Raw genomic sequence first — 23,627 nt, 5'->3', positions numbered from 1 at the left:
CTTAACGTTTTACGTTGACCTTGTAAACAGGTTACAATTCACATATTATGCATTAGATTTGCTCAAGCAAGCTTTATATTCCTCAGTATCGAATTGGTACATAATATGTGATATCACTAGTATCAGTGTCTAGGACGAAGGGTGCCTACCGATTCAAATTTAATGAATAAGCGATACTTGTATCTTATCTTAAAAAAAACACATTTTATTTTATTTTTTAACGGCTATATACAACGGTATGCCATAGGCCCACCAGATGCTAAGGTATACTGCCACACATTTCTAGAAAGCTAAAACAATTAATTAATTTATTTATTTCGTGATCCCACAGCTAGTAAAAGTTATAATAACAAACAATTTCACTAAAAATATAGCCAGAGATGGAATGAATGCTCATAAGGCAGGTGTTTTGCGCTGGATTTTTTTTGTTTTGGACTTTCTCGGTGATTTCGATATTTATTTAAATAAAATACAATATAATGTAGAATAAAAATATATTCTAAAGGTACCTACGTCAATATTTACAATTACAGCTAGTATTTAAAGTTTATACACATCATTTACTAATTATTACTTAAATAGTTTCGGATTAGTTGTTACTATAATGTATTAAAAACTACGATAAATATATTTTATCATCTTCAATATATTTATTTTAGAGTCAGATATATTGATTTGTTCAAACACTTGTTCAGAACCATTACATAGATTTTGTACTTTTATATTATTTATTAATGGTCTTTTATAACAGTCACGTTCTTCGTTTATTACTACGTACATTGGGGAAGAAATTAACAATGCGATGGTCTAATGTTTCACTTAAAGTGTTCGGGCCACACGTATCTTTCAATCCATTTTATATAAGGCTTTATGTCAATATAGTTGACCTTATTAGATTCACATAAATTTGGTAAATTTTGACTTGGTCGAGACATAATCGCCAATAGTTTATAAAAAGAACCCTCATTTTTACTAACATTTAAAATCATTTGTACAGTACCGCCGCTTTTGCTCTGTAAAAAATAAGATATTTGTATCAAAAATTACTGTTTGTTTTACACAAAACTAATATTTCTTAAAAAAATAATTAACACGGATTTACAGCGTACAATACTTTATAAAACTTATTGTACGGGCAACAAATGGAATTCTGAATTTGACATTGCCAATGGACTTTGTATCCGGCTAATAAATAAATTTAAAAAAAAAAGAATTTAACATCAGACAGATGATAGCTACTAATTATAATCAATACTATTGGATATTGTTAAATTGATCACTTACCGGACAAGATGCGATCCCATGTATATTTATATTTTCAGAGCAAAACATTTGCCGATTAAAGTAACTTTTAGAATGCATTTTATTTGTGGAACAAATTTTACTCATACTCATGTTGCCCGACTGCAATGTGTGGACAAGTGCTTTGTCTATATGTTTACCTGAAAATTAAAAAAAAGATACCTTTCTTAATATCTTGAATTAAATTACGACAATCATCTTTAAAACTTCAATGTTCAATTACCTAGTTCTACTTCTTTCGAATGAAAGTAAATATCTAGGCTTGAATATAATTATACAACATTTAGAATGGGCTTTAAACTAAGCTTAACTAATAACGGTTAAATTTATACTTCGAGTTTTGAATGTGATCACAGATATAACTCACAACACGATTCAGTATTAGGCCAGCTATGGGGCAGATACATATTCATATTTCTTATGTATTTCTTGTATATTATACACATTGATAATGTCCTAATTAGAAGGAGAAACAATTTGCCACACGTGTTTCGTTTTATTGTATCACTGTCAAATCCACACAAAGCCATTCCCGATTGGTTTTTTGTTTTACATTCTCATCAAAACAGACATACAGAGCGCAACAATGTTATATAATAAAAAGCGTGTGCTTTTGTTTATATTTTATTCAGCAAACAACAACATATTGCTTAAAAGCTGAACATTAAACCAATTCGTCTTAGGGTCCTTCAAGAAAAGAGCGCACCAATTCTTAAAAGGTCGGCAACGTACTTGCGAGCCCTCTGGCATTGAGTGTCCATGGGCGGCGGTATCACTTAACATCAGATGAGCCTCCTGCCCGTTTCCCTGTTCTATAATTAAAAAAAAAACATATTTTAGTGGATTCTGTGTTGTCTTTGGATTTTTTTTTTTATTGATAAAGATTGCCAACGCTCGGCACACTAATATATTGGTAAAAACAAACACAAAATACAATTTTGAATGTGATGAGCAATTAGAGGCAAACATGACATTCATTTAGAGCACATACAAAATATTTACACTAACTATCCCACGCCACAGTGATTTGTAACAATTATTTATAATAACTTACTATTCCTAAAATGCCACCCTGTTACAGTTATAGGTCGGTTGAAATTCAACCCAACAGTTGATAAGCATACCGGTTGGATGTACTTTGAGAATTCCACAGCATTGTTCAGTTCAACAAGAGCCAGATTATTATAAATGCCATTCTGCTTTGGATGTTTTATAATGCGTTTAATTCCTATATTTACAGCGGGTTTGTATCGGTTCTGAAATGTTTACATATACATGACGTAATATATAGACTAAATTGTTTTATTATCCCATTTATGCATTTGGTATGAGGATATCAACTTACATTAATTTGCAAAAATGAACATCAAACAGACCCATTTCGATTATTTCAAAGGTGATTAATAGGTAATCAGCATTCTTACCAGTGATTCAAAGGCCGTAAACGCACTCACGAGCCTTCTGGCTTTAAGAGCGTCTATGGGCGGCAGTATAACTATATCCCTATAAAAAAGGATCTTTGCCTACCAATCCCAAACGAATATTATTTTTGGAATTACTAATAACTATGAAACTGAAAAAGTATAGAAGCTATTCAAGTATTCTTGAATCAATTCAGTAAAGGCTTAAGGTCCTTCAAGAAAAGAGTGTACCAATTTTTGAAAGGCGGGCAACATACTTGCGAACCTTCTGGCAATGACAGTGTCCGTGGGCGGCGGTGTCACTTAGCACCAGGTGAACAAAAGGCTCACGGATAGCTATTTTAGATTAAAGTAGCAAAATTAAATTAGAAATTATATCGATGTTTCATAATTCCTATGAAGTTATTCTACTTATATTTTTAGCATAACAATTTTAATTATAGTGAATATATAATAATTTCACCCGTATACTAGTTGAGTACGTATATTACCATAATATTAGCAGTCCCAAGTCTGACAATATTTGCTGAGACATTAGTTAGATTTTTGTTTGGGTGGATGTAGCAGGTGTAAGCTGTCAATACAAAATTGGGGCTGATAAGGGCTCCAGCACATTGCAATATGAACTTGCCGCTCTTAATTTCTGAACCAACTGCTGCCTGTAATAATTTTATATACTAAAGTAAAAAAGAAGTGTTTGCTAGGTAGGTAGGTTTTCTTAATCAGACTGTGTGCAAGTGGATGGTATGTTTGTAACGAGTGATGAATGTATTATACGAAAAAATTAGTGGTGACGGTATAGAAGTTTGATACCACTGCCCAAAAAAAACATCAATAGAAGAGATTCAAAAAAAGAGAAGATACAAAAGCCCTTTACTCCCTGAGACCTTCTCGTAAAGTCCAACCGATTCTACCAATGATCAGATTGGGATTGCATCAATCAGGACCATTGATTATATATATTTTTATTGACCACCTCCTCAATAAAAATATATAACAAATTACCGAAAAGTTTAAAGAGCGAAGCAAATAACTTAAAGTTTACCAAAGCTTAAAAGAAATTATTATATAAGAAATGTTGTATGTATGTGGGGACTTTTACAACTTTGATTGTGCCTAATCAGGGTCCTTATTGTAATAAACGTGTAAAATATAAACATAAGAAATGCAATTAAGATTTGAGTTTCAGATTGAGATAGTGGGAGGTCCAGTTACATATTACACTGACTCTCACTTACATCCACCCACACACTCACTCATTCACTCACCCCTGTTATAAACAGCTAAAGAATATAATTGAAAATAAACTAGACTTACCATATGAGAATATTCCGGCGTAGATTCAATTGTCGACTGTTTTTTAACATTGTTGTGACCTTTAAATAAATAATGAAACATATATAAGTATCAAATATATGTCAGGGAATGCTTATTATTACTTCAGTTAATCATTGGATTCTTTCTATCACTTTTAAGGATCATAATTTGATTAGATTCAATTTGTTTGTTATTATTTACTTGTTTCGCTGTTTGGAAACGAATAAAAGTACGATTATTGTTACGATCAATCAGAGCAGAGCATAAAGGCCTGCCGATTGGGTTCGAGCCATCTTTACTTTGGCGGGTGCGTTCAGGAAACGCAGGCTAGTTCTGATTGAGTATTCAATGTAGCATTGTGGGTGATAATGAGAGGTTGGACCGAGTTGGGTCTAAGATATTGGGAATAAAAATGACTGCCTGCTTCTCGATATAATTTAAGCTAAATTGTTATTTTTTGTGTGAGGAGTTTGTATACTTGGGCTCAATGGTGACTAGTGATAACAATCCCAGCCGAGAGATCAGTAGACGCATCATCGGAGGAGGCCAAGGCCCACAAGGGAATGTATAACCATGATTGATGATGAAATTGTTATTTGAAGTGTTAGAAGGAATTCTCAATTAAATATTGTACAATAATTCTTCGTTTCTTGTTCTTGCTAATGACGATGTACATATCGATGGAGTGACGATATTTCACTGACATATAAACTTCATTTTGAAAACACTTACATTTCTCATTGAATTCTCGGCGTCGCTCACGCAGCTCAATCTCTGCTAAATATTCTCCACACTCTACAAATAAATGTAATCCACAATAAAAGCGGCTTTACAGGCAGGAGCAGTGTTGGCCTAGTGGCTTCACCGTGCGGCTCTCTTACCTGAGGTCGTAGGTTCGATCCCCGATTGTTCACCAATGGATTTTCTTTCTATGTGCGCATTTAACATTTGCTCGAACGGTGAAGGACAACAGCGTGAGGAAACCGACATGTCTTAGAGTCAAAAAGTCGATGACGTGTGTCAGGCACTGGAGGCTGATCACCTACTTGGCTATTAGATTTAAAAATGATCATGTAACATATTCAGAAATATGAGGCCAAGACCTAAAGAGGTAGCGCCACTGTTTTTTTTACAGGCAGATTATACATTAGTATAACTAATGTTACGGTTTCAAAATTATTAAATTTTGGTCATGATCTACCAGAAGCAATCGGCCGTACCTGATGTGAAGTGATATTTAAATGGATACTCCGACGCCCAGGCACGCGAACCGATACTGTAGTTTTATTAATTATAAAGATGAGAATTTGAAATTAGATGATACTTACTTAGAATACTTATTGAATGGTTGTGGTCGATAAAATTTATTTTTGATGGAATTCCATATTTGCATATATCCATTTTATTAAACATTTCATCAGATATTTCTTCATTGTATTCCACAGATTCAGAACTACTGGGTACGTTCCATTTAGGCTCCTTGACATCTGCTTTTCAGTGAATAAAACAAATAATCCATTTAATAAATAATGTATATCTTTTATTTTAAACGAGCAATGCTTATATATAATTGGAATCTCGGAATCGGCTCCAACGATTTTCATGAAATTTAGTATACGGGGGGTTTCGGGGGCGATAAATCGATCTAACTAGGAATCATTTCTAGAGTCATTTTATTTTTTATTATTCTATCGGATTATCGAAAAATATTATTATTCATATTTCATCATTTTATTAGGATGCAATTCGTACTTAAATATAATTTCCAAAAGACACAATTTATTTAAAAAAAAAATACCGAGCAAGGCTCGGACATCCAGGTACTTGTAATTAATTCATTGTAATTTAGTATGAATATATCACGTACGTGGTATAAAAAAAAGGTTTTTAAATACAAAAAGGCAGCGTTGGACTAGTGGCTAGAGCGTGCGACATTCAGCCCTTGTTTTTATGAAATAGGAGGCAAACGGAGGCTCACCTGATGTTAATTGATACCGCCGCCCATAGACACTTACATTGCCAGAAGGCTCGCAAGTGCGTTGCTGGTCTTACAAGAATTGGTATGCTCTTTTCTTGAAGGACCCTAACTCGAATTGGTAAGGAAATACTTCAGCGGGTAGCTGGTTCTACATAATGGTGCGCGGCAAACACTGCCTAAGTTTAAATAACCCTGGGTCGTAGGTTCGATTTCAATGGACTTTTTGTCTATGTGCGCTTACACTCACGAATATGATGAAGGAAAACACCGTGAAGAAACCGACTCTTCTTGAGTCTCAGAAGTGGACGGTGTGTGGCAGGCACAGAATAGTCTAAGATCCGGGATTAGAAAAATATACCCTCATCTGTTATTTAGATGAAACAATTTTTTATAAGCTGATTTCAATATCATGAACTCATAAAACCAACCTTCGCCATCATAAGCCTGCTCCAATTAATAGTAATTAATTAACTAACAACTAATTTACTTTTAATTTTTACTTTCTCATGTTAGTTACATGTATGTCGGATCTTAGACTAGAAGGCTTATCACCTACTTGTCTTGATTGACTAATGATCATGATACAAATACAGAAATCTGAAGACAAATTAAGTATTTAAGTTTTACAGACTTATTATATTATATTAAATGAATTATTGACACCTGAATTTCAGCTCTGCTATAACTTCAATTTGATTTATTTAGTTATGAGATACGAAATTAATTCATTGTTAATTACATTGTAGCATTTTATATAGGTGATCCCCACATACCGAAGTAGAATAAATATTAAATAACTAAATTAAATTTAAAACACAGCCGAAACATAAAAATAATTGTAATACAAAGAGAATACAAAATGTTAGAATTTGGTTTCATATTTACCTGAACATTTACACAGTATTAAAGTCAGCAAAGACAATTGTAACAAAATCTTCATCTTTATTATAATCCAAAGTTAATTTTCACAGCACGTCCAATTGTTATAGTTTCGGATGATTACTGAGTCATTACTTGTTATACGACCTATTTTAACGAAAATAGTTGTACGATGATTGGATATTTTTACATCTCGATAAAAAATAACACACTAATAATAATAATAACAAAATTATTTAACACAATAATTGACACGAGTATCTGATTTTTTTACACACACTTGATAGAACACTATATAACAAGATAAACATATATTTAGTCTAGAGTTTTCTAGAGAGCAAAAATCTATTCGGTTTTTAAATCTCATTCGTGTTATAGGCATTCGTTTTGTTTCTTTTATTAAAACTTACTGTGAAGAAATAAAATGTTAAATAAAAACAATTAGTACAAAATAAAAGGCATAAATTAAGGAAAACCTTAACACTAAAACAAAATTACATTTCAATTGTTTCCTTCTATTGCGTTTTGCCTATAGGTATTAGTTTAAATATAGCTGCACTATTATGAAATATTTTGAAATTGTAACATAACCGAATATTAATTATAGATTATTTGAATTCCTTGAGTGACATAATTTTGTTTCATGCAATAACAAAATGTCTACTTGCCTATAAGATTGACTAACGATAATAAAACACATACAGAAATCTGAGGCCTAGATCTAAAAAGACTGTAGCGACAATGTTTTTTTTAAACAGGGAATATAAGTTTTTATCATTATTCTCGTGGATATGAATTCGTGATATTTAAAAAATCATTATTCATACAATTTTTATTAGCAAAAAATATTAATGCAACACCATACATTATACAACATAGTATTTTATCACACAGTTGGATAATTATAGATGCGAGCTGTAAACATATCCATTATAAGACATGGTAATTATAACACGAACAATCATTGCACCATTGGCCATACAACACTTTCAATCCAATCAAGGAACGGAGAGATTTTCGTATATACTCCAGGTAGGTCTTTCCTTCCACACTTATGCCCAAATGACGTCACACCAATTATCATATGCATAGAGCCTTCGTATTTAGTATCTTTTATTTTTACTTGGAGCGGTCCGCCCGAATCTCCCTGTAATAAATATTTTATATTCACTCTATGAAATATTCACTACTTTTCTAAAATCTCATCATCTACTTTTATAAAACGCCTGTAGTCTATGGCTCGAAAGGTGTATATAGGACTTAACCCACACGAGAATACTGGAATACTGAGTAAGCAATATCAAGTTCGGAAATACTTTAATGAAAAATAAAAAATGCCTTGAAATACGCTTAGTTGTGGAACGGCGGACGTGGAGGTGATACGGGCGGAATTTCGTATTCTGTCTCGACGTCCGATGGTGAAACTCAGCTGCAGGTATTAATTACAACAACTTCTCTGAACACTCTCCATGTTAAATGCGGTAGAAGATGCAGAGTGACCCCACATCTCCACGCAACGCCAAAGGATCAAGCCGCTCGGAGAGGGATTGGTTGCCGACGAATCGAACGATTCTTCGTTGAATACGGTCAAGTAGAAGGAGCTGGTACTGGGGAGCCCCCGCCGAAGTGAGAACAGTTCTCCATGTGGGGCTGAATTTGCAGTTCCTTGCAGTTTCTACAAAGCCACACTTCAGAGGCTCCGGATCGCTCTCGCATGCTATCGGGGCCTCAAGGCTGTAATTACTAAAACATTATTTTTAAATTCTCACTTGGCATGTGTCAACACCTCCATTAATATTTCCTGCACATATCTGGTTGCTCGCCAGACCACCCCAGTTTCTATCCCGATACATCAGCAGTAGGAAATCACAGTACTTTGACTCTATGATATCTACATTGCCGGCCTGTACTTCTGAAGATGGTTTTAAGATGTTTTCTGAAATTAAATTAAATATGAATGAATAAAGATTGTTTACTCAATTTAAGTTAGTCCCAAAATTTGATGATTTTAATTGACTTTGATTAGCTCTCAATCGTTTCGGACCAATGATAGTCACTTCATTAATTAGCGTTGTAGTTTTCAAATTCATGAAAAATAAGAAAGTTAATTTAACCTCCCGCTTTGAGTTATTCAAATATGATAAATTAATTTAGTTCGGTTCATCTGTAACTATTCTTGAATTTCCTGAAATATTTAAACGCTCTTTCTCACAAATTGTGAGATAGAGTGCTTTGTTCAAAGGAGATGGAATACTTTAGTGAAAACAAAATTATTAAATAATATATAAATCAGTATTTAATCTTTCCGGACATGGTAGATAGAGTCTAAACAATATTTTTATCAATGAACCATTTTCCTCACCGTTCGTAATACCCCAACCGGAAACGGTAACTTGATGCCGCGACGTAAAGTATTTTCCCTCAAGACAGGCAGGTTGGATGAGTTTAGAGAACTCCACTTCAGCAACGAGCTGCACTAATGCTATATCAAAATATTTCGCAGGAGGCTTCCAATAAGGGTGTGTAATAAATTCCTTGATATTTATATCCACGGGTGATTCGAATTTTGAATTCTGAAAAAATACTGTCACGTAGCAACATTGGAGACAAGTGCTAGAATAAAACAATTTAGGCTACACGAAGAACTCTAAATTATAAATAATTGACATCTTTATTTATTTATATATACATTCTAAAACAATGTGTATGACTAAAAAATACAAGGAAATATGACATCACAAATTTAACACACTTACACATACACATCAATTACATTAAAACTTAAACAAATCAAAAGAAAGACTAAAGAAACGGCCACAAAATAAACAAACAAAAATTCAAAACTTAAATCACATTAAGATTTAAGAGCCTGCAAAACAAAGTTACGGAATGTTGGTAGACTGTTGTAAAACACATCAATATTTTCATCAGCGTTTGTAATAAAGTTGTAAGAGCGAGATAGCCTATTCACTAGATCTGATTGAGAGGTGCTAGCTGAACCATTCAACAGTGATCTGAGTAATTTAGAACTATGCGTTTAAACCGTTAAACAAATAAATCACACAAAATGAAATCCATGAAGGGTAGAGAGGGTTGAAAACGCGTTTTGTTGCATAGAAAATTTCTTTTTCTTTCAAATAAGCCGGGAAAGAAATCCCGGGCCAGTTAATTGCACATTCAGTACCATGCGAAGTGGAAGAGACCGTGAGGGCATAGACCCCTCATGATCATCAAGGTCAAGATTTATATAGAACATAAATGTTTTATTATTATTAGTGACACAATTTGTGTTAATCATTTAAATCATTTAATATTAGTCCTTATAATTGTAGAAAAAGAGCAAAAAAATTGTCAGTAGGGATAAGATTAATACAGGAGCATTGGTTAAAGTTATACTGATTATATGTTCACTTTTAGTACAACAGAAACATACAGTTCACAGCCTGCTCAAAACACTCACGATAATAAAATATTCAGGGCGTTATTAATAATGTAATTTACATTGCCTTATATGGTAACAATTACAAATGTTAAGTTAAGCGATACGACAAAGCAAGAGTTGGTCACGTCTAAATATGTACTACCCTCAACAAAATTGATAAAAAACTTTAGAATATCCTGCGATATCTCAGGCATTTAGGATTGTGGCAAATACAATAAGTATTAATGTATTTACCATTAGATATTTATTGAAGGGAAACATCTTTAGAATCGTTGTGATTTCAAACTGTATGCAACGGAAAAAGCGACAGTAAAAAGAGACAGAAACGTACATTCATAAGATTTGACGTGGGAGAAAATGAGATTTAGAGGCATTATAAGTCTCTTACAGCCGCTTTTTCATTTTAACGAATTTCAAACTTACGTTGTTTTACTTTGCCAAATTAAACATTTATATTACTTAAATATTATTATTAATTATTTATTATATTAATAATTATTATTACTTAAACTTAACTTATAAATTAAAATTTATCAATAAAATATACTGTTTTTAAAGAAAAGTTTAATTAATACATTTAGATAGTAAAAAATGTTTAATTTATATATGATTAATTATAAAAACTTTGTTTTCGACGGTTTCACTTCTACCACGTGTGAATAGCACATATGTTTTTTTATGTGCGTTTTAGAAAAAAAATCAACTATTCAAAAATAACTTACACTACCTCTACATCCCTTGTACCCAGTCTAACCATGACTGGTCTTGGTCTCTCCAGTTCCCTGTTGATAGCTATAGAGCAATGTGCGGCAGTTAATACAAAACTAGGGCTTATCAACGAGCCTCCACAGAGGAAAGACCATTTGTTCATCTGTTTTATTTTCCACCCAATTGCTGCCTGAAAAACCATCAATTGTCGGTTTAGATGATGACATTTTCTGGTATAAGTTCTGTTGCTTCAACCATCTACATGTTATTTTTTTTATTCAATCTAAAGCAGTGTTTCCTAACATATCATGTTGTGCCCCTATGTAACATACATAAATTTTTTTATCTAAAATTTAATTGTTCACTAAAGAAACTGTAATGATAGGTATTAGGATGAAATTATGTACTTGGAAATTGTTAGCGAAGCACAGGAAGTATGATTTTAAAACATAATGAAAAACTGGTATTAAAATAATACATTTTCGAATAGCAACCCAAATGACCCCCTGCGGGGCGTGGGCCCCTCAGACATATGTTTGTCTTCTACTAAAATGTACAGTTTCACAGTAACTGTACTGTAACATGTGAGAGGATCGGTTCCTCGTAGCCCACAGAGGTCGAGAACCATCATCTATATTTATATTTCAGTACGGAACCGAATCCCTGGCTACAATTATTTTAAGTAATTAAGTTTGTTATGGAAGAGCTGGGAACCCTAACACAGGTATATTTACTTAAAAGGGTTCTCAAATCTTACACTATGAAAAGAAAGATGTACCAACTTAAATGAATAAAGACTTATTATTATTATTATTATAGTTGGCTACACTTCAAAGTGGTTTTGTTACCCTTTGAAGTGCTGAATTAAAAAAAACAAATATCGTGTCAATTATTATAGTTAACTAAATGTTTCCAGTTAAGAGAATAGTACGTACCATATGTGGATAATCACCCTGCTTGGTTGAATACTTGCTTATTATTACTCGAGTTGGTACTTCGGAAGGTTTCTGACCTCGCTTCTTCTTGCCTGGAGTGAGACAAGATATTTCGTACAAAATAAAAATTGTGAGAGGGAAAACTTCGTTCATCAGCTCAAAGAATATAGCAATTTATTTGGATTGCCATGAATGAATTCACTATTTTGACTACTTTTACTATGATAATGGTTTCATCAATAACTTTTAATTTATAAAATTAAACAGCTACTATGGTGTAAGTATAGAATAAGATAACTATAACATACGTATGTATAAGTAACGATTTAGTCTATAAGAGAAATGTACTCCAATTATTAAGATGTAAGTACACGAGATATCATACGAGATGGACGTGTTTACGTGTGATTATCTAAATCCAACCTTTCAGTACCTAGAATGCTATACCGGATACACGTTATAAAGCTACCTTCCTAGAAATTTGTGGAAAAACTTATTTAATAACACTGACGAAATGTAAAACACGCTAGGTTGATGAGAAAGGTTGTACTCAAATATATATTCAAACAACTAAATGTGATACAGGGCAAAATGATTACCTCTTAAAAAAAAGGTAATAAAAAGTTAATAGTAATCAGCACAAATGTGATCAATAAACAATGCAGATATTGGGTAAAACAAAAATGTTTGATATACTTACATCTTTCTTCTCGGTCCCTAATCGTTTCACGATTAACCAAATCCACCATGTATTGTGCGCATTCTGTTAAATAATTTTAAATTGTAAATAGATCATCTAAAAAGTTAAAGAAAAAATGCAATCTACATCAGTTTAAGCAGTTTTAACTGAAATCTAATTATCTCTATTAGACAGTGTATATGCATGTATACTAATGTAGTGTGTTATTATATTATCTTAGTCCTAGTTTCACTCGGACCAATGAACCGACCTAAGGGTGCCTTGGTTTGATTCCCGGTAGTAAGTGTTTTTTTAGTACAGAAAAGTGACTTCTATAATATCAACAGAATATCTGTACCATGCCTCAATACAATAATGCATCTTTTATAGCAATAGTTCATACTTGTGCTTAATATGAATCTATTATTTTCTTACATATATTTAAATATTGCAAACCTACTCAAATCACTGATTCTGGCACCATTGATTGAGAACCGTGGTTTAGTCGGGGTGAAACTGGTACATGGGTCTATATTAACTGGTTTACTGATATTTCTATCAGTGGTATCAGTTGTATTCACTCTGAAGGTAATTGGAACTTCCTCGGATAATGTACCATTTGAATATCTCTTCCGAAATGGCTTGTATTCGTGGAGAACGGCAAATGATTCTGTGTAGGTAAAATATATTAAAATTTGGATGCCAGAGTATTTATGTTTCATAACCCTCTTGTGTGTTTGGGCCATAACGATTTCTGTTTTACCAGGAATTTTAATAACATAAGAACTATATACCTGACCTTATTAGCTACGCGGCTTTACTGCACTTTAAATAAAAAAGCAATATTATTTTTTAATATTTTTACAATAATTTTACAATAATAAGTTCCATTACGCCCGAACCCAATAACCTATCTCATTTCATTTTTGACCATCAGCTGAGATAGACATCTTAATCCAAATATTGATAAAAGTGTGCCAATAATCAATTGACGGATAGCCATCTGTCGATACAAGCAATCCATGGTAGGTCGGATCAGTGTATGTGCATTTTTATACCTTTGTATAAAAACGACAGTTCAACTGTGTCAATATTATAGAATCCGGTTATTATGAGTCTTATTTGAGTTTGCATTAATAAGTATTCTAATACAAATTATGATATAAATACCAACTGCATGCTTTTATTAATAACATTGACAAAATGTTACTGCTCCAAGAAAGAGCGTACCAATTCTTAAAAGGCCGGCAACGCACTCGCGAGCCCTCTGGCAATTTAGTGTGCCCATGAGCGGCGGTATCACTTAAGATTAGGTGAGCCTCATGCTGCTATAAAAAAATAGTAAACATTTTAGCACTTTAAATGCGCGCGTCTAAGACTAACCGTTAACATGTACAAATACATAACAAAGAAACAATAATTAAAAATATATAAAAACATAATTTGTAAGTAAGTTATGTATCCAATGCTTACCACTACTATATATTATAACACCCACCAAAATCCAAAAAATGATATTTAAACTAAAACACGAAAACATTCCGTTTACAAAAAATCGATCCGTTTAAGGAAAATGGCTCTAATACGTAATGTCGTTTGAACATCAGAATCTCTTCTGACATTTTAGTAATAAACGCCTGACTAATTATAATAATACTCGTTTGACCTCTTAGTTCCGTATTTCCATATCTCCATTCTTTAGTGAAGGTATAGTTGGATTTATGATGCTATTTCTAAATTTGATAATTTCAATTTGTCAGCCACATATCAAACAGAAAGTTAAGAATAAATAAATATAAGTAAATTTAATTATTCATGATACCTACCTCAATTCTTTTGATAATTTTATGTATTATTAATAGTTTAGAATTACAGAAGTAATATGGTAAATATACGAGTTTGCGAATAAAATTCGGAACATTCCCATTTCAAGTACCATATAATGTTTGGGAAAATTTATTTAAATAATATAATATAATATTCTTCCTCCTGTCACGATATTCTCCTAACTACTTAACTGATTTTAAATTAATTGGCACACCGTGAGCAGTCTGGTCCAACTTCAGAGATAGGATAGCTTAGATGTTTAATTATAGTCGCAAATTTATTTTATTGCAAATTATTATTTGTCTACAATTAATTGACAGTCACAATTATCTGTTAACTCCAAAAGATTCTAACAGATGTCGATACTTTTCAACTGGATTGAGTAAGTAATCAATAGATGGCACTGCTATGGTAAGCCGACAAACGTGTCATATAAGCTAAAATTCAATATCATGATTACCACGTGTTATTGCGGCTAAAGTATAAAAATGAAATTTATTTTGTGAAACGAAGGAGAAACAAAGTTCGCGGGGGCAGCTAGTTTATTATATATTAAGGTTGTAAGTCCTGAACTCAACAATAACATTTATAACTGATCCAAAACTGTATATGATTCGATCGATCGAATTGTTTATCAATTATATTCTAGTATTAAAAATCTATCTCAGATGTCATACGTGATATCTTATTTACTTAGGCAGAATATAAAATACCATCCATATCAATTTGTATTTGTGGACATTATTAGTAGTGGTAAATATAGTGGGCATATAAATAACTGACAGGTGAAAAAAACACGAATTTTGAGAATTGGTCTAGAATATTTTTTATTGATAAAAGCTTGCCAACGCTTGGCACACTGTTACATAATAAAATAAAATAATCACAAAATACAATTTTAAATGTGACAATCACTTATAGGTAAACATGACATACACGAAGAGATCAAACAAACATTAAACAATTACAACATTACTAGAATACAGTCTTAGTCTCACGGAAAGTTGTAGCGACTGGTTACATATTCACGACAATTAAGAGATGTATGGAATGATGATATTCAATTCAATTCAAAATCATTTATTCATGTAGGTAACTTAGTGTACTCATATGAACGTCAAAAAAATAGAAATATACATTAAATGCTTCTAATTTTACATTTACTGAAAATTCTCAATTACTTATATTTTATATAAGTAATTGAGAATATAAATATTTTAATAAATTTTTACTTTTTAGATTTGTATTAATTTTTAATTATTTTTATTATTACTATGTAGGTTAAAACAACATGTAAATACTATATATTTGTTTGGTTTATTTACATGAAAAAAACTATTTACATAATATACTTTTAATATTACCTTAAGACTAATGACAATTTTTTTTTATAGAACATGGGGCAAACGGTCAGGAGGTTCACCTGATGTTAAGTGATACCGCCGCCCATGGACACTCTCAAAGAAAGACGGCTCGCTAGTGCGTTGCCAGCGTTTGAAGAATTTCAACGCCAAGTATTTCAATGCTGGCTGTGGCTTTAAGAAGAGTGTTTTCGAAAAGAGGACTAGCGACAAAGTCTGTTTATTTTAGCGGAAAGCGGTAACATTACCACACTGAGTGTTTGTACTACATGTTCCAAAAAATCGTGACCATATTCGGAAAAAGGGCAGCAAAAAATCTAATGACCTCGCTTCACTTAGGGATCAATTCACGATCAATAAACAAAGTGTCAAGTGCTCAGCTTATTGAGTGTAAACTAACCAGTAACTTCATTTTACTTTATCACTAGCGACCCGCCCCGGCTTCGCACGGGTGCAATGCTGATACTAAATACACTACAGAAAACCTGTGAACGTTGTATATAAAAATGTGGGTTATCCATAAGAGATAGACATATACCAACATGGACTTTTCTGTAGACCTTTTCAATGTGTACAACACTTAGCACATTATTTTGATAAAACTCGTAGGGTTCAGCCTGCGTTTGCAATGTAAGCGGAAAAAATTTAATTATTTACGACATCACATTAGAAACCTTAAAAATAACAGTACTTTTCCACTATTTAATGGATGATATTATACATATAAAAAAAGTGGTCGTCTAGGTGGTCGTGGTCGTGGTCTAGTGGCCAAACTATACTTTCTATCCAATCCATATAGCTAAAAACCCTAGTGTATATGCCGGGCTGATCTTTGGCTCCACATTTGAACCCGAATGCTGTCACCCCAATCACCCTGTGCATACTTCCTTCATACTTCGTATCGTGAAGCTTCAGTTGTAAAGGTCCACCAGAATCTCCCTAAAAATTTGAATAAATTAGCTTTGTGTTTTTTTTTGATACCGTCGCATTTTTTTTTATAGAACAGGGGGCAAACGTGCAGGAGGCCCACCTGATGTTAAGTGATACCGCCGCCCATGGACACTCTCAATGCCAGAGGGCTCGCGAGTGCGTTGCCGGCCTTTTAAGAATTGGTACGCTCTTTTCTAGGACCCTAAGTCGAATTGGTTCGGAAATACTTCAGTCGGTAGCTGGTTCCACAAAGTGGTGGTGCGCGGCAAAAACTGCCTAGAAAACGCGCAGTTGTGGAACGGTGGACGTCTAGGTGATACGGGTGGAATTTCGTATTTTGCCTCGTATTCTTTATAAAGTTCGCCCAGGGTTAAGAATGTAAAACAAATCTCGACTTGCTACTCTGGTCCAATCCCAAGTGAATATTCTCTTGGGAATTCCTCTCACAAAAAGGACAGAGGATTTAAAGGAAGATGTTTTGGTTTACGCCAACAGACTCTGGTAGAGGCTCAAGGGGAAATCCATTTGCGGTAAGGCGGAATGCATCCAAGAAAAGCAGAGTGCCTTGTGTGAGTCTAGTTTTTTGAATTGCAAGGAATGTGGAAATAGAATTTCCTCATAGCCTAAAAAAGAGCGTAAAACGGAAAAGAAGAACTGGCAATAAACTCTCCGCTACTCTATTTAATCGCCACCTATAAATTTGCTTATCTTTAGTACCCTGCCATTTACAGATTATGCTTACTTGGCAAGTATCAACGCCGCCTTCGAGTTTCCCGGCGCATATCTGGTGCTTTACACCCCACCAATTTCTATTGAAAAATGGATGAAGCAGTGTGTTGCATTTACTTGAATCTATTATGTCGACTTGAGCGTCTCGAAGTACTAATGATAGGTTTCTAGCTGTTTCTAAAATGTAATATAAAGTCAAAGTCAAAATAACTTAAAGTCAAAGTAAAAGTCAAAATTCATTTATTCATATAGGTAACATAATGATCACTTATGAACGTCGAAAAAATAAATATTAAATGAATCTAATTTTACATTTACTGCCAGTTCTCAAATCAAGGGCGTAGAACTGGCAATAAATTCTCTGCCACTCTTTTTAATCGCCAAATTTTTTTACACAATGTTTGTAAGGAGCTGCAACCATTACAACATGTTCCATATGACAATTTGAGTAATAAATAATAATAAATTAAATTAAAAACAAAGATTTGTCCTCTATCAGCAGGAGGCATGGTGGTTTAGTTATAGGTAAACAAGTACACTTATGAACGTCAGATAAGAAGTTAAATTAATTCTCAATTTACACAAGGGCGTGGAGTGGGCAAGAAGAATTGGGAATAAACCCTCTGCCACTCTTTTTAATCGCTTAGTTTTGTGTCATACAAGGTATTACGTAATTGAGCAAATCAATCCCAAGGATTGGATCATTTAAATATTCGTCAAATTTATAAAAAGCTCTCTTGATTAATTTACTTCTAACTTATACATGTAGTATCAGATGATTATAACGATTTCATATTGAAATTATTTATTATGTTTATAAGTAGTCTGTTAATAAGAAAATTAATAACTCATTCTCTTATGATTATATGACTTCAATATACTACGTACCATCAGTAACACCCCAACCAGTAATATAGGCATATTTCGATGCAAATAATCCTGGCAGACATGCTGGTCGAACAGTTCTTGAAAATGACACTGGTTTGGCCAACTCCACCAGCGCTATGTCGTTATAACGTTCGGGCGGATCCCAATCTGGATGTTGTATGAACTTTTTGATTTTTATATCAGTGTTTGGATTATAACGACTCTGTAATACAATCAAAAGTCAAAACAACATGTACGACAAAACCTATCTACCGATCTTTAAAATCAGTGGAAAGAAAACTACAAACTAACTAACTAGATTCATAGTATAAAAAATATTTTCATAGGTTCCTTTATATTTTTTTATTTCTTGCTAACATACATAATATATATTTTGTAATAATTGAAGTTGTTATGTAAATATCTTTCTACTGACCTCGATATATCTAGATCCTAATCGGACGATGTCTGGATTTGCTTTCCACAAGTATTTCCTATTTACTACTGAGCCACAATGGGAAGCTGTCAGGACGAAGTACGGGCTGATGAGACTGCCTCCGCAGAGAAATGCCCAGCTGTTTCTTAGCCTTCGTAGCCCCCAACCAAAGGCTGCCTATATTACAAAACATAAGGTGATTGTGAAGGATTATATTATTATTTATAAAGTTTTTGATTTAATGTTTTAAGTTGTTGTTGGTTTGAAAGTAGTTTGATGTATTAAATAGATCAAACTCCTTTAAAACAATTCCTTCAACCAGAAGAAAACTTCAGAAGTAAAATTTTATAACATATTTGGCTAACTTAAAATTGGGCGTCTACATTTACATTTTGTATATCTACTAAATAAACGGCAATATTGCAAATGTGTTTGTATTATATTAGTAATTCATAATACAATTTTAACTAGGACTAAATTTCAAAACATTGGAAATGCGAGTACAATTCTTTGTTCTTACCATGTGCGGATATTCTCTTACTTTGGTTGAATCTTTGTTCTTTTTTTGTATGTATGTTTGTCCAGGTATCTTGCCATGTTTTTTCAGACCTGTAATAAAACGGATGTCATAAACCAACTATAATATATATTCTCATAGTCCAGAACCTTTCCCGATTATTTTTAGGTCTAATTGCAGTGTTAAGTAAGGTAAGGTATGTATAACAGTGATGAAAAGAGATTTAAGTACTTTAATTGAAATGTTGCAATTATTTATTTGTTGGTGTTGTAGGTCACCTACACGTTGGACTGTTCAGATTAAATCTGTCGTAGGAGAATCACTGAATCAGTGCAGCAGGATGACCTCCAATAGGCAACGATGGCGGAACGTCGTGAAACGCATTACATCTGCGCCTTCTACTTCTACTACATAGCGATCACGACCGCTCTGTCAAGAGCGTACCGAATAAGAAGAAGAATTTATTTGTTATAAATACATTTTTCATACGGAACTTACACTCCACTTTCCTTTCTTTTATTTTATTTCGGTATATCATGTCAATCATGTATTCAGTGCATTCTGTAAGTTAAAAAAATAAAATTAAAAAAGTAAACATAACAACGATGAATTTTTTATGAATATCATAAAAATATCATATTCATAAAAAAATCTTATAATGGGCAAGAGCTGATTGCAGATGGGTAAAAAAGTCTATCATCTATGTTAATTATTAATTAATTAAGCCTTATCACAAAATAAATATAAAATTCTTAGAATAACTAAGCTTTTTTGATTAACAAGTTATTTAACTATTTACTAATAAAATAATAAAATTGAGAGAATCTAACCAAGATTCATTTATTTATTTCGTCATGCTACACCTAACATAAATAATATATGACTACTAGCGGATCCGACAGACGTTGTCCTGTCTATACGTCTTTAATTTGAAAATTTCAAACATTTTTAATTAGCTAAAACATTCTGGACCATTTTGATGAAAATTATTATTCAAATGTTATGACAATATCTAACGATCCAGCACATGGTCTACAATAACACAATGATAACAAAACTTTTTTTTAATTTGATCGCAGCGCTAACTGTCGGGACAGACTAAAATTAAAATTCGAATATTATTTAAAATTTGACAGTGCGATGGTAGCGCCGTCTGTCGGATCCAATGTAAAACATTCCAAAATCAACAACTACTAATTAATTAAAAAAAACATTGTCCAGCGGACAAAATTGTGAATCTAAACCATTCTCGAATCTCCACGAACACACACAAAAAATTTCATCAAAATTGGTCCAGTCGTTTAGGAGGAGTTCAGTCACATACACACGCACACAAGAAATATATATATTAAGATAACTATGATGTTTGGGTCATCCAAATATCCTAATATGACTAATATCCTAATGTGACTTATCTAAGAACATTATTAAAAGGGGGATTACCAACTGGACTTATAAGAGAGTATGTTTCCAATAATATTTAATTAGTTTCATATATATTTATTTTTTACAAAAGGCGCACTCACGAAGCACATACGAACATAAACAGAAAATACATGATATACAAAAAAACGTCCTCGCACGCACGCACGCTTGTTATTGATGCACATGCAAGTATATGTGCATCACGTGCACAACATTTATAGGGGAACATTACAATAAAAAAAGAAAATAAGTTAAACGTAAAATCAAACTAGATTACAAAAATATATAAATATCTTAGGAACCAATCGAGAATCGCTATATAGATACTTAATTTGATTTTTAAACAATCTTACTCTTATCACTGATACGTGGACCAAAATACCAACTTGGTCGTGGCGGGTTGAGACTGTCGCAGGGATCATCATTTTCTGGTCCCTGAACTTCGCTTTGATCTAATGAAGGGATCATATATCGACTTGCAAAATTTTTAAAAGGATTATAGGTATATTTAGTAGTAGAGTTCCGGTGTTTATTAAAGACAGCAATAGACCCTGTAATTTGTTAAAAATAGTAAGTAAAATTTTAAAGTAAATAAGTAGAACTGATTAAACACTTTAGCGTTTTATTCTCTGGGACATGAATCGTGTACCCGCTTTTGGTGTATTCAATATTAATAATTTGAGATATACCATATGACGATTGAAAAAATATATCATAAACGCAATAAGACATTAAATTATTTTGTTAAGATTAATTATTCAAAATTTTGTTGTCTATTTATTAACTTAAAAGTATAAAATACTCAAGATTCACCTGTACAACTAGTCAATAATAAAATCCATATAACGCACAAACTAAAATCCCCCATAACTTTCATTTCTAAAAAACAATTAGAAAACGTATATTTTGGTGGTTCGTTAGGAACTAAATCGACACAGGAACTTGCTCGCTATATAAGGATTTTGTTCAAAGTATCCTTATCCGAGAGAGCAACGAAAACTTATGACGTATGAGGATATTTAAAAGGAAAATCAAGCTCTGTATCCCCTATATGTGGATAAAGAGCTTTTACAACGCTATGTTGAGTTGACTCTAAACTAACGAAGCTCAAGCTTCTTATCGTGTCGATTTTCGTAGCGAATATTGATCTTCCACCGAATCTATATTTATTGTCTTTTCGGGGAATCCCCTTTTTATCTACAGGGAAGGAAGTGTTTGGAGTTCACTTGCTATTTCTTTTATAACATCATGGAGGGAGAATGGTGTACTGTCCTTTTAACCTAAGGCCTACCTAACCTGGCCGACCTGACGGCCGCAGCGTGTTAGAGAAGTCATATGGCTTTAGCGGTTTTAATTTCTAATTTCTTTAGTCCGTTTCTGGATATAAAGTCATCGCAGTAATCTGAAAGCGCAGATTCAGTGAAGGTACATTGTCAATCTATTTTGCCGTTCGTTTTTCTACCGAACCGTGCTAGGCTTACATCGTAATATGAATGAAATCACTGGTTTCGTGACGTAGGTCAAAAATAGGATGTCGTATAAGCACAATAGAATATCATTCCGTAAATAGCATACATTTCAACTCTTAATAATTATCTCTGCGCCATAAAGAATGGGTTGGTGGCTACAAAGGGAACAGTTAATACAGGAATAATGGGAAAGGTTATTCTGATTATAAACATACTCTTTCAGTATACAAAAAGTTTAATCATGCGTGGCGGTCGTAACCTAAAAATTATCTATATACGAACTTGATGCAATTAATTTCAATGTATACATAGTACTGTGTATACCCACTTTTATAAAACCATATTTACTCATTAAACAAAGCCAATTGGAGCTTTCTGACTTTTAACGGAAATATGTAGAACGTAATGAAAAACATTGGCATGCCATAATAACTACACTTTTTGCAGAACTTTTCATTGTTATTGTTATATTACCCGTTGCGTAATAATTTACGTCTTATATGAATTTCCATACAGTAAACGGCTATATATATACGTCTGTTTCGTTGACGACTACTGTACCGGCCGTGAGGGCAAAACAATAATTCGTTACATATAAGGTGCAGTCGCAATATGTTCTGCATCTGTATATATGTGCCTAGATCTTATAACTAACAAAATAGCAAGCATGTCTTGGGAACTGGGCATTGTACAAATAAATAGATCTACATCGATAGAAATTATATTTATTATTTGTATTGTTCGCGTGAGTGGCTTCGCTAACGAAGTTAAAGAGCGGGCGCGGTACATCCAAAAGTTGAGACTCCCGCCCCAGGTTTTAGTAGACCCAGTCTCTCTATCATATCTAGATTATAAACCCTATCCATAAGTATCCTTAATATGTTTGCTGTCTGGAAAACTGCTCTTAGTTAATTGTAAGTAAAATTAAAATACGCACATCGGGTTTTTGTATTTGTGATGTAAATAGAGTGAAACTAATAGTGATTCCTTTATTATAAACAATATTGTACTTATAAACTATTATATGTTGGTATATTTAAGATAAAGGTAGTTGCAGTTTTGGCTAATAGGGAGAAATAGCTTGAAACTGCAGAGGCGGTGTGAAGCTTTAAACTACTACTTCGAGTTAAGTGTTGGCGTCTTACACATGAATCTACGAATACATTATGGTTAAATGTAAACAGCTATATATAATATGACTGTAGATATTTTTTATTTTGACACATGCGTCGATTTTCAGCCACCACTTTGTTTAAGCTAGACCCGCTTTTTTAAATAAATTTGATATTGAATGTTTTAATTTAAATAAATTCAACAATAATGTTACATAACAAAGTGGTGAGCATATTATTACTTTATTTTGAATTAATACTGAGTCTAATCACTTTACATGCTTGTGTTACAT

General features: G+C 32.9%; 3 protein-coding genes across 4 annotated transcripts; all 3 read right to left on the bottom strand.

Annotated features, from left to right (window-relative positions):
• Positions 1-621: 621 nt before the first annotated feature.
• Positions 622-7,013, bottom strand: LOC111003592 (putative serine protease 45). 2 transcript variants are annotated; one of them, XM_022274192.2, is made up of 8 exons: positions 6,904-7,007; positions 5,369-5,530; positions 4,773-4,835; positions 4,041-4,099; positions 3,215-3,382; positions 2,357-2,558; positions 1,285-1,442; positions 622-1,013 (listed from the first exon to the last, which is right to left on the bottom strand). In XM_022274192.2, the coding sequence occupies exons 1-8, from the start codon at positions 6,956-6,958 to the stop codon at positions 816-818; spliced, it is 1,065 nt and encodes a 354-aa protein (XP_022129884.2). In that variant the 5' UTR covers positions 6,959-7,007; the 3' UTR covers positions 622-815. The 2 variants fall into 2 exon arrangements, with proteins under 2 accessions (XP_022129884.2, XP_022129886.2); XM_022274194.2 differs by having other exon boundaries at positions 623-1,013; positions 5,369-5,527; positions 6,904-7,013.
• A 770-nt stretch (positions 7,014-7,783) lies between these two features.
• LOC111003547 (tryptase-2-like) lies at positions 7,784-14,261 on the bottom strand. The gene is made up of 8 exons (XM_022274126.2): positions 14,135-14,261; positions 13,122-13,331; positions 12,683-12,745; positions 11,983-12,074; positions 11,067-11,237; positions 9,260-9,470; positions 8,667-8,833; positions 7,784-8,044 (listed from the first exon to the last, which is right to left on the bottom strand). Exons 1-8 carry the CDS (start codon positions 14,199-14,201, stop codon positions 7,859-7,861), a joined length of 1,167 nt encoding a protein of 388 aa, XP_022129818.2. The 5' UTR covers positions 14,202-14,261; the 3' UTR covers positions 7,784-7,858.
• A 633-nt stretch (positions 14,262-14,894) lies between these two features.
• On the bottom strand, positions 14,895-18,700 carry LOC111003548 (phenoloxidase-activating enzyme 1-like). Its single transcript, XM_045628337.1, has 4 exons — positions 18,692-18,700; positions 18,470-18,598; positions 16,619-16,788; positions 14,895-14,925 (listed from the first exon to the last, which is right to left on the bottom strand). The coding sequence occupies exons 1-4, from the start codon at positions 18,698-18,700 to the stop codon at positions 14,895-14,897; spliced, it is 339 nt and encodes a 112-aa protein (XP_045484293.1).
• Positions 18,701-23,627: the final 4,927 nt, after the last annotated feature.

The sequence above is a fragment of the Pieris rapae genome, chromosome 5 (genome assembly GCF_905147795.1).
Source record: "Pieris rapae chromosome 5, ilPieRapa1.1, whole genome shotgun sequence".
Lineage (NCBI taxonomy): Eukaryota > Metazoa > Arthropoda > Insecta > Lepidoptera > Pieridae > Pieris > Pieris rapae.
This window is presented reverse-complemented; position numbering and strand designations above follow the sequence as displayed.